Here is a 15,943-nt window from a genome sequence, read left to right as displayed (position 1 = left end):
AGTCAAGCAATGGGGTTAGGTTCTGTTCCTTCATCCACACACTGATGACTGGGCCTCGGGACTACGCCGAGCGAGCGCTGCGGCTACCAGGAAGCGGGCTTACCTTGCAGGAGAGCAGGACCAGAAGGGAGAGCCGCTAAGCCCACGATGGCTGCAGGAGAGGGGAGGAGAAGCGCCTCCTGTGAAGTACGGTTCGCTCCCCCCCCCCGCCCCGCCAGCAAGTGTGGAATTTGGGCAGAAGGTGTCAAGTAAGAAAGGCTTCCCAGTGTAATTATAGGGAAGGTAGGAATTGGCCAGGCAGGCAGGGAAGGAGGGGTATCCAGGCAGGGGAAACAGGATGTGACAGCACAGTGTGAGCAGAGAAAACAGGGAGTTCCAAGAGCCGGGTGAGAACGTCCTTGAGCATATCCTATTAATGTCCATTTTAAGAGGTGACTTTCCCTTCCAGTATGCCCATACGTGGCTCTGCGAAGCCCCAGGGAGCTAACACGACAGCCTCTCCTAGGAGGTGCCGGCCAGCCAACGTGTATTTGCTGAGCACCTGCTAAGCGCCCTGCACGGATGCGGAAGGTGCCTGAAAGACTCGCAGTTTAGTTAGAGTCCACTCCGTTCTGAGAGTGGGGCCAGGGCCGTGCAGAAGCCTCGTTTGCCCATCTCCAGGGAGATAAGTAGGCATCTAGGCATCTATGAAGCACAGAGTGTCCCCACGCACACCATTATGTTAACACCGATTTTTTAGTTCTGGGAAGGTTCCAAGGCTGTCTGCTCAGAAAGAGGGGAATTAGAATGACAGATTCCTGAATAAGGCAGGCTCCTCTCTGGAGAGATCAGTTGAGGTCTTAGTGGTAACTCTGCCTCCCCCAACCCCCGCCATGCCACACACACACACACACACACACACATACACACACACACACTCACTCACACCACTCCCCACCTCTGGCACCCCCAGGAGGCGGCAGCTTTGGCCCTTGTGGTTCACATCCAACCTCCTGGCGGGAACTGTAGATTTAGTCAACAACTTTCACATCTTGAAAAAATAAGCAAGAGGGGTAGAGAGGGTATGGAGAGAGACAGAGAGAGGGAAGCCAGAAGTAAGTGAGGCAGGGAAGAGGGGAGCAGAAGACAGGATCCAGGGCAGGTCAGGGAGAAACACTTGCAACATGTTGCTGTTTCTGCTGCTGCTGGGGACTGTCACGAGCAGATGCCTGCATGACGAGACGCAGAAGTCTGTGACCCTTCTCAGGCCCCATCTCTCCCAGCCTGCCCCAAACCTCCGCTCTTCCACCCTTACCCTGCCTGGCTCCCGTGATCCTCAACCCCTTCGAATCCAAACCTGCTATATCAAAGACCCTATACCAGATGGAGCTTGGGATCCTGAGGGAGCCGGAATGAGAGGGGGACCCCGAGCTCTGGCCCTGGCCGCAGCTAGGCAGGCTGCTCAACAACTCCAGGGAATCCTTGCAGGTGAGTAGGGAACAGAAGGAGGCAGAGAGGGCTGAGGAGTAGAGGGCTAGGGAGGACGACAACGAGAGAAAAGGAGCTCTGAGATGTTGAGGTGAAACTGACCACTCATCTTTCTAAGTCCCTCCAGTGCAAGGCGCCCTGCTTCTGAGTCGAGACCCTGCACAGTATTGCCATGCTGTCTGGGGGGACCCAGACACCCCAAACTACCACAGGTGACTTCATGTCATTGAGAACGTATATACTACCTCTTCGGGGTACCCAGAAATGTCTCCAGCCCACCTACAGATGTTCACTCTTGGCAGGTGCAGCCTCCTGAACCCAGGGTACAAAGGAGAGAGTTGCCTGGGGGCAAAGGTAAGACCAGTTTCTGATTTGGGAATCTGACGTCTCTAGCCTGCCTAGGCTTCTCCAAGACCATTAGCACCAAAATTGCTTAATGTGCTTCCTAGCAAATGTAGATTCCTGAGCCCCTTCACCCCCTGGCAATTTATTAAATTAGAGACCTGGGGTGGGGGAGGTGGCAGGAGCCCCTATTCTGATAAAGACTGTCCGCTCCTCACTCCCAGTACCCAGTTTCCCACTGTTCTCACCTGCTAAGCTAGATATTACACTTCACTCCCGGCCAGATCCCTGATGCCCATCTCCGTGGTTATGCACTGTGGCCAGAACAGGGTCCCCCACAACTGGTCCAGCCAGATGGGCCCGGGGTCCAAGACACTGATTTTCTCCTGTATGTGTGGGTGGCCCACACTTCCAAGTGCCATGGAGAGGTGAGACCCCAATCAAATTCTTTGCCCTGTTCTGCCTCTCTTCATTTTAAATATCATGGGAAGGAGGAGGGAGCACAAAGGCAGTTTTTATTAAGTTATGCTTATTCGAGGTCACTTGGTCACGTTGAAGAAGTTCGGGTGTTGGGTGGGAGCTAAGCCTCCTCAAACCATCCCTTCGTACCATCCCTGCTGAGCTCCCTGGGTGTCCACTGTTCGGGAAGGTTTCTTCTGTGTTCCCCCACTTCCCTGCTTCCCACCCCTACCCCGTCCTGGCCCCTCCACAGCCCTCTGTCATAGCCTATGCTGCCTGCTGCCAGCTGGACTCGGAAGACAGACCCCTTGCCGGTACCATCGTCTACTGTGCCCAGCATCTCACCAGCCGCAGCCTCAGCCATAGTGACATCGTCATGGTGACTGCTGCATGATGAGTAGGAAGGCGCGAACCAGTTGGGGAGGGGGGCAGGTCCCTCAGCTTCCCGTGAAGGGGAAGAATCCACTCAGGATGGAGGAGAGGGTGCCTCAACTCCAGGAACAGCTGACCAGGCAGAGGGGCTATTGGGTGGCGGGTCAATCTGCTCCGTCCCCGTCCCCCTCACCCTGCAGTCCTTTGTCCTTAGGTCACACTCCATGAATTGCTCCATGCTCTGGGTTTCTCCGGACAGCTCTTCAAGAAGTGGCGGGATTGCCCCTCAGGACCCAGCGGTAAGTGGGAGGAATGAGGGCGAGCTTTCTCGTGATGTCAACGAGAGGGGATCACTGCCACCCCACCGACTCCTTCCTTCCAGTGCTGCTCCCCCCTTCCTAGGGTTCCTCTCCTCATATTGCCTTCTTCCCTTTCTGTGCTCAGTTGGAGAGAACTGTTCTACAAGGCAACAAGTGACAAGGCGAGATAAGTGGGGACAGCTGCTTCTCACCACCCCAACTGTTAGCCACAGCCTGGCCAAACACTTGGGAGTGCCAGGGGCTTCACCGGGTGTTCCCTTGGAAGAGGTGGGAATGGGAACCCCTGGCGCTGCTGGAAGGAAGAGGGAGTGGTTGGGTGGCAACCAGCTGCCTCCTCCCTAGGGCCCTTTGTCTTCGCACTGGGAGGCCCGACTGCTCCAGGGCTCTATAATGACTGCTACCTTCGATGGTGCCCGGCGCACTCGACTTGATCCCATCACTCTGGCTGCCCTCGAAGATTCGGGCTGGTACCGAGTCAATCACAGTGCTGCGGAGGAGCTGCTGTGGGGCCACGGTGAGAACAGGGAGAATGGCAACGGGGGCAGTGAGAGGTTGGGAGGGATTTTCTGCCGCTGAGGTGTCACTGAAGCCGTGAGCACAGCTGGCCCTGAGGGATGCTGGGGCCTTCATTTGTTCGGAGCGCTCTTTCTCTTCCTGTCTTTCCCGCAGGATCTGGCCTGGAATTTGGCCTGGCGACGACCTGCGGGGCCGGCTCCTCAGACTTCTTCTGCACTGGCAGGTATGCGATGTGTGCTGCGTGGGCGAGGGGCTGTACGGCTGTCGGGGATCCTAGTGGTCAGCGGCCCTCCCTTTCACACAGCGGACTGGGCTGCCACTACCTGCACCTGGACAAGGGAAGCTGCTCCTCAGACCCCCTGCTGGAAGGCTGCCGCATGTACAAGCCCTTGGCCAATAGGGTGAGATGACTAGAGAACAGAGCGAAACCGAGCGCGCCGCCCGGAGCGCAGTCAACTTCTAAAGCACCTTGGCAAACACTTCTCTGCCTCCTGCCCCGCCCTTCAGAGTGAATGCTGGAAGAAGGAAAACGGGCTCCCCGCTGGGGCAGAGAACGCCCACGGGGAAATTTACCACTCCCAGAGTCGTTGCTTCCTTGCCAACCTCACTTCACAACTGCTCCGTGAGGACAAGACCGGGCATCCCTCTGAGATCCCACGCCCAAAGGAAGCAGAGCTCAGCGGCCGCTGCTACTTACATCAATGCACAGACAGAGGAGCATACAAGGTGCAGGCAGAGGGAGCACCCTGGGCCCCATGCCTTCCTGGGAAGGCTATTCAGGTGGGTGTCATAAGTGAAAAGCCATATAGCACATTGGCAAAAGGAAGTTTTAAAGCGCTCATACGGTGGTACTATCCAGCCTACTTCGATGTCCTTCATTTTTTCCTAAGTACCGAGTCCACGACCCTGATCTAGGCTGTACTTTTTCCTTGGAAGGACGGCTTGAGCAAGCAACTGAGGTGCTAACTACACCCTGCTATGTATTTCCCGGCAGATACCTGGGTACTCCGGTCTTCTCCTGTGTCCCCGGGGCCGGCTGTGTCAAACTAAGGAAGGTACCAGTGCCGTTACTTCCCCACCTGTGAGGCTTCTGCCCCAAGACCTGTCATCCCAGCTGTCTTTACAATTAGCTGGGCCCCCAGGCCACTCGGTGGCGAAGGAAGAGCTGGACGGGCTGACGGAAGCAGTACTCCAGGCTCTTGTGAGCAGAGGCGGCGCCGGCAGGTAAAGGGACAGTTCGGGCTGAGGATGTATACAGTGGGCCAGGGGAAATGCTGAAGTGGGTTACTTCACAACCCTCCTCTGAAGACTTTGTCCCACTCCTAAGCCTGTATCTGCTTCAGGAGATATACTCTTCCAGGGATTCTGCCTCCCTTAAGAGATCCAAATGTCCCTATAGGTGCTATTTCTACAACCCCTCCATTACCACTAGTCTGGTGTTCACTGTGTATATGGGCAAGTCCCCTGCCTGCCAAGGGCCTTCGGTTGGTATGCTGCACAGGGCCCTGACCCTGACTCTCCAGAAGAAGCCCCTAGAAGTACATTATGGAGGAGCCAGCTTTACCACAGGACACATCAAGTAAGATGATATCCCAAGTCCTTTTCTTTCAAATTCCTGGAGTCCAGATGTTTGAAATTGCTTTCAACACGCACTTGTATGCAGGTCCTAGACAGGATTATTTGTTTCAGGAAACAACTAACGTGATCACCTCAGATCGGTCACTATGGGACACCTTTCCCTCCACAATAATGGGAGTTCTCCATCTCTAGGACATAGGGATCCTAGTCCTCTTCCTTCCTTAAGTACTAACAGGGTACCGTGTCCAGTTACCCAAATACCATAGTCTAATGCTTCCCTTAAACCATTTCCCTCACTGCCAAGTTAGGTCTCCTTCCAATAACTTAAGTTGCTGGGAGACTTGGGTCTTGGTCTTTTTCCTACTTTCCGGTTCCATATTCCTCTCATTTCCTGTGTAGCTTATTGATTGGATGAAGCAGGGTTTCATGAGCTCTGTGTATTAGGATAAAGGTGAAGCCCTTCACCTACTAAGCCTACACATTATTCCAAGCCAAGCGTTACCTCTGTGTTCCTAGGTTGCTGGTTACCTTGGCCCATAATCCCTCTGTGACCCATCTAGCACTGTCCACGGGACTCTGCCTAACACTGCTTATCCTGGTGGGTGCACTGGGAACCGTGGCCTATCAAAAACGAGCTACTCTTCGGGTGGCACCATCTGCCCCTCACCATTCACCAGAGCTGCAAGACACAAGGGGCCCAGCTGGAGGAATAAGGGAGGTGTGATGTTACCCAGAGCGTGACAGGGTAGATAGGGCAGATTATTTCTTGGAAGACAACTGGATGGCAAGTCTACACTTCAGTTCTACTTTTCTCAGAATGCCTCTTTCTCTAGGAATCACCTCAGTACTAGCCTTGTAATGAAAAAAAGCAAGAGACATGGTTCTGAAGATTCATTCTTTATTTTGATACAAAAAATAAACCCTTCAAACTATAAAGAGTGTCACTTGATTTCGTATCACAAGCAAACTTACAGGAATCTGTTACCAGCTCCAAGAATATCACATATACTTTATGAAGTCCTTGCTATTTGCATTCAAACATACATCAGTGTGAAAGGAGTAACTAATCATCTCCCTCTCCCGATTTTTCCATAATTTTACAAAATCATCAATAAGAAAGCTAATAGTAAGAATGTCACATGATTATGCCACAATCTGGTAAGGGCGGTGAAACCAGCCATGTGAATCCAATTAAACTATAAAAACATGACCTTTTATTGTCCTTCTCTCCTGTTTCTGGAATAGGAAGGCTCTACTTTATAGCCCCGTGGGCCAGCAAAATGCTTGAGTTATAACGTGTAGGTTTCTTCTGGTTATACTTGCAAAAGAAGCCACGGAATTCTTGAGGGTCTGACACGTAGAAAGGAGAAAGCTAGGAGGCAAACTGCTGATCTGCATTTACTTAGATGGGAAACATTTATGCGAGCAATCCAGTTGATAGGCTGTTAACGTTGAAATAACCAAGCCCTGGGGTGCCTGGGTGGCTCAGTCGGGTAAGCATCCAACTCTTGATTTCGGCTCACGTCATGATCTCAGGGTTGTGAGACTGAGCCCCAAGTCAGGGTCGGTGCTGGGCATGAAGCCTGCTTAAGATTCTCTCTCTCCCTCTCCCTCTGCCCCTCCCCACCCCCAAAGAAATAATCAAGCCTGTACTGGTCAACAAGTTTGGTTAGCTGATCAGGATACCATCCCTAAACCTTTAAGCGACATATTTGAAGTTCTCAGAGTAGAGTTGCGGCTCCATCAGCTGTGATTACCTTCTTTGATTTTAATGCCCATCAGTCTTTACCAGCCGTAGCAGCCACTGCCTGGTAAAACTTTGCCACGAAGTCTGGCTCACTGACCTCCAGCTGCCTGACAAATTCATTGCGCTCCTGCTCAGCCCAACCTCGAAACCACTGATCCCAAAGACGTAGCTGGCACTCAAAGATACAAGGTGGTCGGTTTGCTCCAGACACACTAAGCTGTTCCAGCCCTTCCAGCAGTGGCTGTAACTTTCCTGGCACTGCCTTAGCTACCAGGTCCTGTAGGAAACGATCACGCTGCGGACCTGACCAACTGGCAAACCAGTGAAGAATACACTTCATCTCCTGGGAAGTGATGTAAGACATTGGGGGAGGGGAAGAGTTAGTAATACTGTCCGGTACTGAGGGTAAGGGAGAAGAGAAGGATGGTGGCATCGAAGAGGAAGATGATTCCAGTGGCATCCTGAAATACAAAAGCACTGTTATATACAGCACTGTTATATACTCTCTAAATAGAGTAACCAAAATACAACTTCCCAACAAGGAATCTTATCACAATCAGCATCTACAGATAAAACTACTTTTCAACAATTCAGTTTACAGAGTACTTCATACAGGTTATTATCCAATTTCCTCAGAGAAGTCAACTCAAGAATAACTTCATTTCATACTTGCCAACCTTCCTCTTTTTCAAACCTATCACCCTCTCCAACCACTACTTCTCCCCATTATTCTTATAAAAAACCTAAAAACAACCAACATATTCTTATTGCTTATTCTCTCCGGCTTACTATGTTTCAGGGTGAGTAAAGAAAAAATGAGTAATGTTGGTGCATCTCATCTTGCTTAAAATGAAAAAAGGTACACATTTTTTTTAATCTAATACATGCAGCTGGTCTGGGCCTATATGCTAATCATTCCAGACCTATCAACAGTGAGAAAAGAAAAAAAGAAAAAGAAAAAATCATATATGATTAAAGAGCCTTCTTTGTAATGTGCATACAGCCTCTGAAATATGCCCAGAACTTCGTAACATCCATTACTTCCTTATATTTCCATTAAGGCACCAGGAAAAATTGAAGAGCAGAGTAAGTGAGGGTGCCTGACCCAAAATAAGATAACACAGTAAGAGAAAATAGGGAGAAGCCACGTTTATTCAAGACTGAAAAAAGTCTAGTCAGTTTGGTGGCTTAGGAGTGTAACAAGCGTTATATTGCTGTAGATGGATGTATGTCTTTGCACATTTTCCTTAAGGTTTAATGTAAAATACCTATTGATGCCCTGCCATTGATTTGCATTAGTAATGCAAAGACGTCAGTCGACCTGAATAGGTTTCGCGAGTTCCACAGTTTGAATCTCAAACAATGAAAACCTTAAACTACTTATCAATGACCTATTTTACTGTTTGCGTTTCTTCTGCTGCAAGTTGGGAGTATCTGTAGTGACAAAGAAAGGAACCCCTAAGCAATCAACATCAGTTCCGAACCCAAACAGTCCAAGGAAATTGCCTTTTTCACAGCAATTCCTAAGGAACTTTATTCTCGTACTCGGGTAAGCAAAAACTTTCTCCGAGTCCTGCGACATGGCCTCCAGAGCAAACTCAAGTTCAACGATTATGAATTAGTTCACAGTCTGGGCTTAAAGACACGGTGCTGCCACTTGCCTACTTTGGAGGCCACGGAGCCCGGCCTTCCAAGGACCCAGAGAGCAACGTAGTCTTAGATGGGAGTGGTGGGGATTCAGAGATTGGGAGGCGGCAGCTGTACCGGTAGCAGAGCGGGAAGCGTGCCCTACTATCGTAACCCGCAAACACCGAGTCTGACCCGGCCCAGAGAAAGACTTCTACCCCGCTTACCTCCCCTTTCCTCTCACAGGGCACCCGAAGACCGTCACAAAAGTGCTTAAACTCCAACTGTCGCCGCCGCTTCCATGTTTCCCGAACACCCTAAGCGGGGCCAGCCCGGCAGCCCACGCACTTCCGGTCCCGGACCAGCCCCAAACACCCAAGCGCCCCAGCGCCTCAGCCTTAGGTTCGGAGATAGCCGAGTAACTCCGATTTTGGTTATGCCAGAGTCGAGGGCTTCCGAGTACATTCGATTCAAAGCCTCGGTAAGACGAAAATAACCGAGCTCTGAAAGCAGAGCGAGGGAGGGGGAAGTGGCTGGGTGGAGGGAAAGAACTGATTGGTGCCGATGTGGAGACGGAAATTCCCGAGCAGATCCGGAGGAACCCGGGGAGTTCTGAGTGGTAATCGAGGGGTTGAGTGTGGCAGTGGGCGGGGTCAGCCCGGTACGTTCGAAGGGCGTTGGCGGAAATTACCGAAGATGCCCGAAGCCGTCGGGACGGACCCGAGTACCTCACGCAAGATGGCGGAGCTGGAGGAGGTGACTCTGGACGGGAAGCCTCTTCAGGCGCTGCGGGTGACCGACCTGAAGGCCGCACTGGAGCAGCGAGGCCTAGCGAAGAGCGGGCAGAAGAGTGCCCTGGTCAAGCGGCTCAAAGGGGTGAGAAGTCGGCGCTGCCGGGGTGTCGGAGGGGAGCGGACCCGGTAGAGACGAGTCTCTGCCGCGGCGCAGGCGCAGTGTCCAGGCTCCGCGCGAGCTCGCTCAGGCCGCCAGCGCGAGCCTCCGGATCCGCGCGCACGGTGGTTGGTGAAGCTCGCGCTGGAATGGAGATAGCGCCGGTTCCCGCCTTAACGGCAGCGGCGCGAGCCCAAAATGGGAGGGTGCGCGCTACTCTCCCGGAGTGTCTTAAGCTCCTTCCTCCTTCCCCCACCCCCTCCTTGTTTGTGTCTGTGGTTTCGGCGCATGCGCTGCAGAAGGAGTTAAATCCCACTACTACCACCGGCGTTGCTGGCCTGAGGGGGGCGAATTGGGCTGGGTCGGAGTTAGGGGTATAGTTGGGCGGAGGGGTTAATGGGGTTGGTGTCGGTGTTAGTGTCCGGAAGAATAGGATTGGGATAGAGTAAAATGTCTACCTGATTAGATTAGGAGGTGAGATGAAGAGAAACCGTGATTTGAAGGGACTTGGTTATAGAGGGGTGTATAATTTATAGTGCATCCAGAAGCAGTTTGGGCGGATAAGAGTTTGGTGCATATTGGTGAGGGAGGTGGGGCAGGTTGGTATATGTTGGGGGTTGTGAATCGATTTGAGTAGCTTAGGGTGGGATCGTCATGAGGTGGGTGGATTTGTGTGTACAGATTTGGTGTAAAGGGAGGGAAGATGAGGATGTCTTGGTTTTAATTGGGGTTAATTAGGATACATGGCCTGTAGTGCAGATTAGGGCTGGGTTGGCTCAAGGGTTAAATTGATAGACCGTTGCCTCTACAGAAGAAGCTTATGGTTTCGTGTGTGGATTGGGTCAGCCATAGTTTAGAGTCTGTGGTCATTTTGTTCTCTAGCCTCCTTTCTGAAATTTTTATAGAGTTGATGAATCTAGGTGTCACTCTGTTGGAAACAATACAAGTTCACTCAAGTAGATCTAGTCCTGGGTAACTGACCAAGTAATTCAATCAGGCCCAAACCAGCAGCCCCATGTTGGTTTCCTGTATTTGAAGCTGACTTGAGTATTTGAAGTCATTTTACCTGCATGGCCAGATTTAGAAGGGGCATTAGTCAGAAGTGCAGGAGATAATAGGGACTGTAGTACTGGTTCTGTCACTGATTTTATTACGTATCTAGGTTGGTGATTTTCTTCATGTGCCTGCATTTTACATTTGTATTTTTGGGAGCAGTAACCATGGCTACTTTTAAGGGTCTTCCGAAGATGAATGAGAGTTAGTAAAGGGCTTTTAGGTCCCTGGAAAATAAGTACAGGCTAAGTGTGTATGGTTAGTCATTGCATTCAATGAAGAGATGGGGTGGGGTGGGGGTTTATTCCCTTAGATTCTGACTTTTGCCCTTCTCTGTACCAGGCTCTAATGCTAGAAAATTTACAGAAACACTCAACACCCCATGCTGCATTCCAGCCAAATTCCCAGGTAAGAAAAAAGATTCATTAGATAGGGTGGCCTCTTTGGATGCACAGACAGATGGAAGGACATAATGATGTACACTTGATGCTTAATTCCTCACCAATATTTTCCTGATGAGTTCCCTGAGTTGAAAATTTCCTCATACCAGGACAGTTGAATTCTAATAAAGAATTCAAGAACCGAATTAGAAGAGCTATTAGTTAATTTCTGATACTTGCAATGGTATGTGCAGAAAGATGTGGCTCCAGTTAAGTGTAGTGCAAGAATCTGAAGTCATTTATTTGCCATTGATTTGGGAAAAGTAGTTGATGTCTTTGAACGTAGATATGAAGTAGACAATCAATAAGGAGTGTAAGAAAATACTTGCTGATCAAGAACTCTTGTGTTGACATAGATTTTCCAAGAATTCAATCCTTTGGAAATTATCCACCATCACTAGTGTTAATGCTAACTGTGCAAATATCATTAATTCCTGTTACTTAGGGCAAGAAACTTAACCTTTGGAGGCCCCGGATTCCTCAGTTCCTATGTATAATATGAGAAAAGTTTGGACTATATCTATAGTTTTAGAACTGCTCTGCTTTGGTTTTGTCGAGCTGCTTTTGGGGTCTTCCTGGGGAAGATAACCTTCCCAAGTGAGCAGGCGTTCACATTCCCCTCTTAACTAAATTAGATCTGCTTTTATCTGTTTTGTATATTGAGTTTCAGCTTAACGATTTCTTTAGAAGAAATCATTCCACAGTTTTAAAAAATTAGATTTTTAGACTTTGTGATCTCATAAGATTTTTTTCAGCTCTTAAAATCCCCTCACTATAGTGTGTTACTTACGTAAAGGATAAATCCAGGTCTTCGTTAGTGCAGTGTTGTGCGGCTCTGCTACTAGGTGAAGTCCCAAGATACTGTGGAAAAACAAGAGAGCCTTCCTACTCCCTGGTTACCACTTAATTAAGATATAATCTAGTCAGTTTACAGATGTTTAGTTAAGTATAAGCTTAAGAAACTGCGTAAGTTAATCAGTTTGTAATTATATTCCTTTCATTCATTGCATTTTAGGCTTTGAAGCTTTGCTTTTATTAACCTAGGATCTTTGCAGCAAATGCATACGCTCTTTAATACATGCAACCCACACTTGATCAATGTCCGCTGAATGCCAAGAGACTCATCTCTATTTTAGGTGAAAATAAACATTTACCATGCTTAGGAAAGATGACTAAAAACATAAACAATATTTATTCAGGTTTTTAAAGTTTTTTGGAGTTCTAGTAGGACTTGCTAAGCAAGAAGGTTCTGGGAGGAGGCCTTGTGAAGAGAAAACTGAAAGACAGAAGAGTGCTATGGGAGTCTGTGTTGCAGGAACAAAATGGGAAAAGGGATTAAGCTCCTGGATAGTGTTACCAAGGATTCCTTCCCACCCAAAGAAAGTGGAGTTAAAACTCTGTCACAGTGCTGAACAGACATCCCTTTTCTTAATCTTTTGCTGTCGTACTCTAAGTACTGTACTTGAATTTGGAGATGTTTGACAAAATGATTCCTGGAGAGGTGGAGATTGACCTTTTTTATCAACAAAAAATGACCTAGTATGATCTAATATTTTTTCTTTTCAGTTGTTATCATGAAAAGGAAAATTTAGATTATATTTAGGTAATATTTTAGATTAAAATTTTAGATTAAAAGACAATTTTACAGGAATTTTGATTTTAAGTTATTTGGGCATCGCTGGTTGGGAACTGAATATTTAAAATAAGAAATTATGTGCAGTTCCTCTTTTTGCCATCTTTTATGAATCATAGGGTTCTTTATTTTGGTCCTCAACATAAGAGTAGCTTAGAAGAGGTCCTTCCAACATTTTGATTATCTTTCTTGGGCTCAAATGTAAGGAGTAGACCTTTGCTCTGTGGCATCTTCTTCCTTGTGTTTTCGTGGTTTGCTTTCCTTGACTTTTCTTTTTTCCCTGTCTTCTACACAGATTGGCGAGGAAATGAGCCAGAACAGTTTCATAAAGCAGTATCTGGAAAAGCAGCAAGAGCTACTTAGGCAGCGTCTGGAGCGTGAAGCCCGAGAAGCTGCAGAACTTGAAGGTAAGCCCAGACTGTCACAAGGAGTTTTTCATTCTTACTCCTGTCACTGAGTAGATAGGTCTGTTTAGGCAATTTCTGGAATAAGTCAGGCTGAAACTGCTACTTACTTGCTTTGGTAGTTAAGCCAAGTGAGTTGTTTATTTACCTTTCGTTAGGGAAGAAAACACTTAATTTAACTGTCTGTTAGAAGAGGATTCCTGCCAACAGGAAGACTTATAAGTAAATTAAGCTACCCTTTAAATGAGGTAGATCTCAATCCCAGGGAGTTTTTCTTTGTGTACAGTGCTCTTTTTAGTGTATACTCTGTGTCCCATGACTTTGCCTGATCTCCTTCACTCCTCTACATATTCCCACATGCTTAGCCCTTCACTCCCTCCCTGCCCCGACCCAATCTGTACTTTGCAGAAGCTTCAGCTGAGTCGGAGGACGAGATGATCCATCCTGAGGGAGTGGCTTCCCTGCTGCCTCCTGACTTTCAGAGCAGCCTGGAGAGACCAGAGCTGGAGCTCAGCAGACATTCGCCCAGTACGTATCTCCCTCCCCACTGCGCTGTTTTGTCAATCCTGCGTAGTTGGTGGGGGGAGGTAGTTAGGCCTCCTTTCATGCTAAGCCTCCATTAGAGTCCCAGGGAAATTGTGACATTGATACTTCACATTTGTTTTTCATGGGAATTATGTCCTTCTGGAAGTCTGCTTTCACCTGTATGTCATGTAACCCCTCAGAGTGTTTTTCTAAGGCAGTATGACGTTTCCTCTCGTCTATATCTCTTTAACCTCCTCTATCTCTGGATTGAGCAGTTGTCACAACTGTTTGTCATCTCTTCACCAGTTGTATAGATTACCTATTACACATCCAGTCATCCCCCCCAAATGGGTATCTGCTGTAGTTTATTAATTCATTCAACAAATTTTTGTAAAGTGCCTGTTGTATGCCAGGCACATTCTATGCACCTGGAATATAATAGAGAAAAGACAAATCTCTGCCCGAATGAAAAGTATGGCCTAGCGAGGAGATGGACATTAATCAAATTATTATATAATTAGTTAGCCATCGTGCTGTGTGCTCTAAGAGGCAGTGCAGAGTATCATGGGAGCATATTACAAGGAGCTCTAACTCAGTGTGTGGAGTTGGGTCAAGCAAGATTATTTTTTTTCACATAAAAATTAAGCACCCAGTTTTGTGTAGTATTTTAAGCAAAAGTCTATAAATGCAGCCTTTGTCTTCTAAACTACCTAAGATGGCATACTTTTAGGAAACGTGTGTAAGATACATGGACAGTAGGTAGATCTGTTAAACCAATGTGTACATTAAAAGTATTTTGAATCATTATTAATGTTAATGGTCATAGGGAAGGTGATCACTCCATATTTAATTTTTAGAACGTGTAGAAGTTACTGGCTCTTCTGATTAATGTAGAATTCCTTTTTTTAAAAAAAGATTTTATTTATTTGAGAGAGAGACAACAAGCATGAGGGGGGAGGGAGGAGGAGGAGCAGAGGGAGAGGGAAAGGGAGAAGCATATTTCCTACCAAGCAGGGAGCCCGACATGGGGCTCGATCCTGAGACTCCAGGATCATGGCCTGAGCTGAAGGCAGACCCTTAACTGACTGAGCCATCCAGGCACCCCTAGAATTCCTTTCTGAGCAAAAAAAATTTTTTTTAAAGATTTATTTATTTATTAGACAGAGAGGGACAGCCAGCGAGAGAGGGAACACAAGCAGGGGGAGTGGGAGAGGAAGAAGCAGGCTCCTAGTGGAGGAGCCTGGATGTGGGGCTCGATCCCAGAACACCAGGATCACGCCCTGAGCCGAAGGCAGATGCTTAACGACTGTGCCACCCAGGTGCCCCTCTGAGAAAAATTTTTTTTTTTTTAAAGATTTTATTTATTTATTCAACAGAGATAGAGACAGCAGGCGAGAGAGGGAACAGAAGCAGGGGGATGGGAGAGGAAGAAGCAGGCTCCTAGCGGAGGAGCCTGATGTGGGGCTCGATCCCATAACGCCAGGATCACGCCCTGAGCCGAAGGCAGACGCTTAACCGCTGTGCCACCCAGGCGCCCCCTGAGAAAAATTTTTAAGATATTTAATGGTAGAAGAAAAATAAGTTATTTTAGAGATCTCTTTTCTCAAATACAAAAGTAGCAGAGCCTCAATTGATCCATTTTGCTCCTAGCACTCTTTTCCCTGATTGTAAAGCCAGGAGGAAGGGGAAGACTGTTCTAAATTAGTTTGTTAGTGTTTCTTCTCAAGTAAAAGTCAGTCAAGAAAATATTTATTAAATTGCTGCTATATATATATCTCCATGCTAGAGTATATGGGGAGTTAGCACTTTGTAAAATCTTTTCAGGAGAGAGAAGATAATCGCACATAAAGCCAACAACAGAAGATGGTGTGTTTTAAAGTGACATATAAGGGGTGCCTGGGTGGCTCAGTCGTTAAGAGTCTCCCTTCAGCTCAGGGTGTGATCCAGAGTCCTGGGATCGAGCCCCACATCAGGCTCCTCCGCTGGGAGCCTGCATCTTCCTCTCCCACTCCCTCTGCCTGTGTTCCCTCTCTCTCTGGCTGTCTCTCTCTCTCTCTGTCACATAAATAAATAAAATCTTAAAAAAAATAAAGTGACGCATAAATAGTGCAAACAGACCATAAAAATGGCAGAGTAAAAGTTCTCTGAGGACTAGAGTGATTAGAGAGAGCTTCATGAAGAACGTGTGATTTGAGCTGAGCCCTTAAAAAAATGTAGGATTTGAATTGGTCCAGAGGAGACAAGAGAGCGTTTTTAGGAAGAAACAAAAACATAAAGATAGGGATGAATGTGATATTTTTAAAGGAGAGGTAATAAACAAATCTAGCCAGAGTAAAGTGTTCTTGCCTAGTCAGGAATAGTCAGAGGAATAATTAAAAAGGTACATTGGGGTAATATTGCAAAGAGCTTCGAATATCAAGCCAATGAATATGAGATGTTTTATTCTAAAGTAAGGGGGAAACCGTTGAAAATTCTTGATAGGAACATGATTTGATGAGGAACTCTATTTAAAAAAAGAGAGTCTCTCTCAGTTCTAAATGTAGTTCGAAATGGAAATGAAAAATGGATCC

The 15,943-nt window shown here is 47.6% G+C and overlaps 3 protein-coding genes across 6 annotated transcripts in view; 2 read left to right on the top strand and 1 right to left on the bottom strand.

Moving 5' to 3' along the window:
- Positions 1-243: 243 nt before the first annotated feature.
- On the top strand, positions 244-5,816 carry LMLN2 (leishmanolysin like peptidase 2). The gene is given in 14 exon segments (XM_034648546.1): positions 244-1,467; positions 1,586-1,679; positions 1,770-1,821; positions 2,094-2,441; positions 2,522-2,647; positions 2,855-2,939; positions 3,085-3,227; positions 3,303-3,474; positions 3,630-3,699; positions 3,781-3,877; positions 3,984-4,256; positions 4,471-4,700; positions 4,876-5,055; positions 5,571-5,816. Coding segments are annotated over 14 exon segments (2,382 nt in total). The 5' UTR covers positions 244-1,163; the 3' UTR covers positions 5,779-5,816.
- A 119-nt stretch (positions 5,817-5,935) lies between these two features.
- On the bottom strand, positions 5,936-8,994 carry C20H14orf119 (chromosome 20 C14orf119 homolog). Its single transcript, XM_011233343.3, has 2 exons — positions 8,655-8,994; positions 5,936-7,262 (listed from the first exon to the last, which is right to left on the bottom strand). The coding sequence occupies exon 2, from the start codon at positions 7,259-7,261 to the stop codon at positions 6,833-6,835; it is 429 nt and encodes a 142-aa protein (XP_011231645.1). The 5' UTR covers position 7,262; positions 8,655-8,994; the 3' UTR covers positions 5,936-6,832.
- ACIN1 (apoptotic chromatin condensation inducer 1) overlaps positions 8,992-15,943 on the top strand; it is a 33,578-nt gene continuing 26,626 nt past the window's right edge. For 2 of the 4 annotated variants that reach the window (XM_002926008.4, XM_002926007.4), the window contains exons 1-4: positions 8,992-9,303; positions 10,714-10,779; positions 12,740-12,851; positions 13,257-13,376. In XM_002926008.4, the coding sequence (XP_002926054.2) occupies positions 8,992-9,303; positions 10,714-10,779; positions 12,740-12,851; positions 13,257-13,376 (610 nt within the window). The remainder of the gene's footprint in view (positions 9,304-10,713; positions 10,780-12,739; positions 12,852-13,256; positions 13,377-15,943) is intronic. The other 2 variants (XM_019806700.2, XM_002926009.4) reach the window with 2 other exon arrangements.

This window comes from Ailuropoda melanoleuca, chromosome 20, assembly GCF_002007445.2.
Source record: "Ailuropoda melanoleuca isolate Jingjing chromosome 20, ASM200744v2, whole genome shotgun sequence".
Classification (NCBI taxonomy): domain Eukaryota; kingdom Metazoa; phylum Chordata; class Mammalia; order Carnivora; family Ursidae; genus Ailuropoda; species Ailuropoda melanoleuca.
Note: the sequence above shows the minus strand (reverse complement) of the source record. Positions and strands in the feature narration are given on the sequence as shown.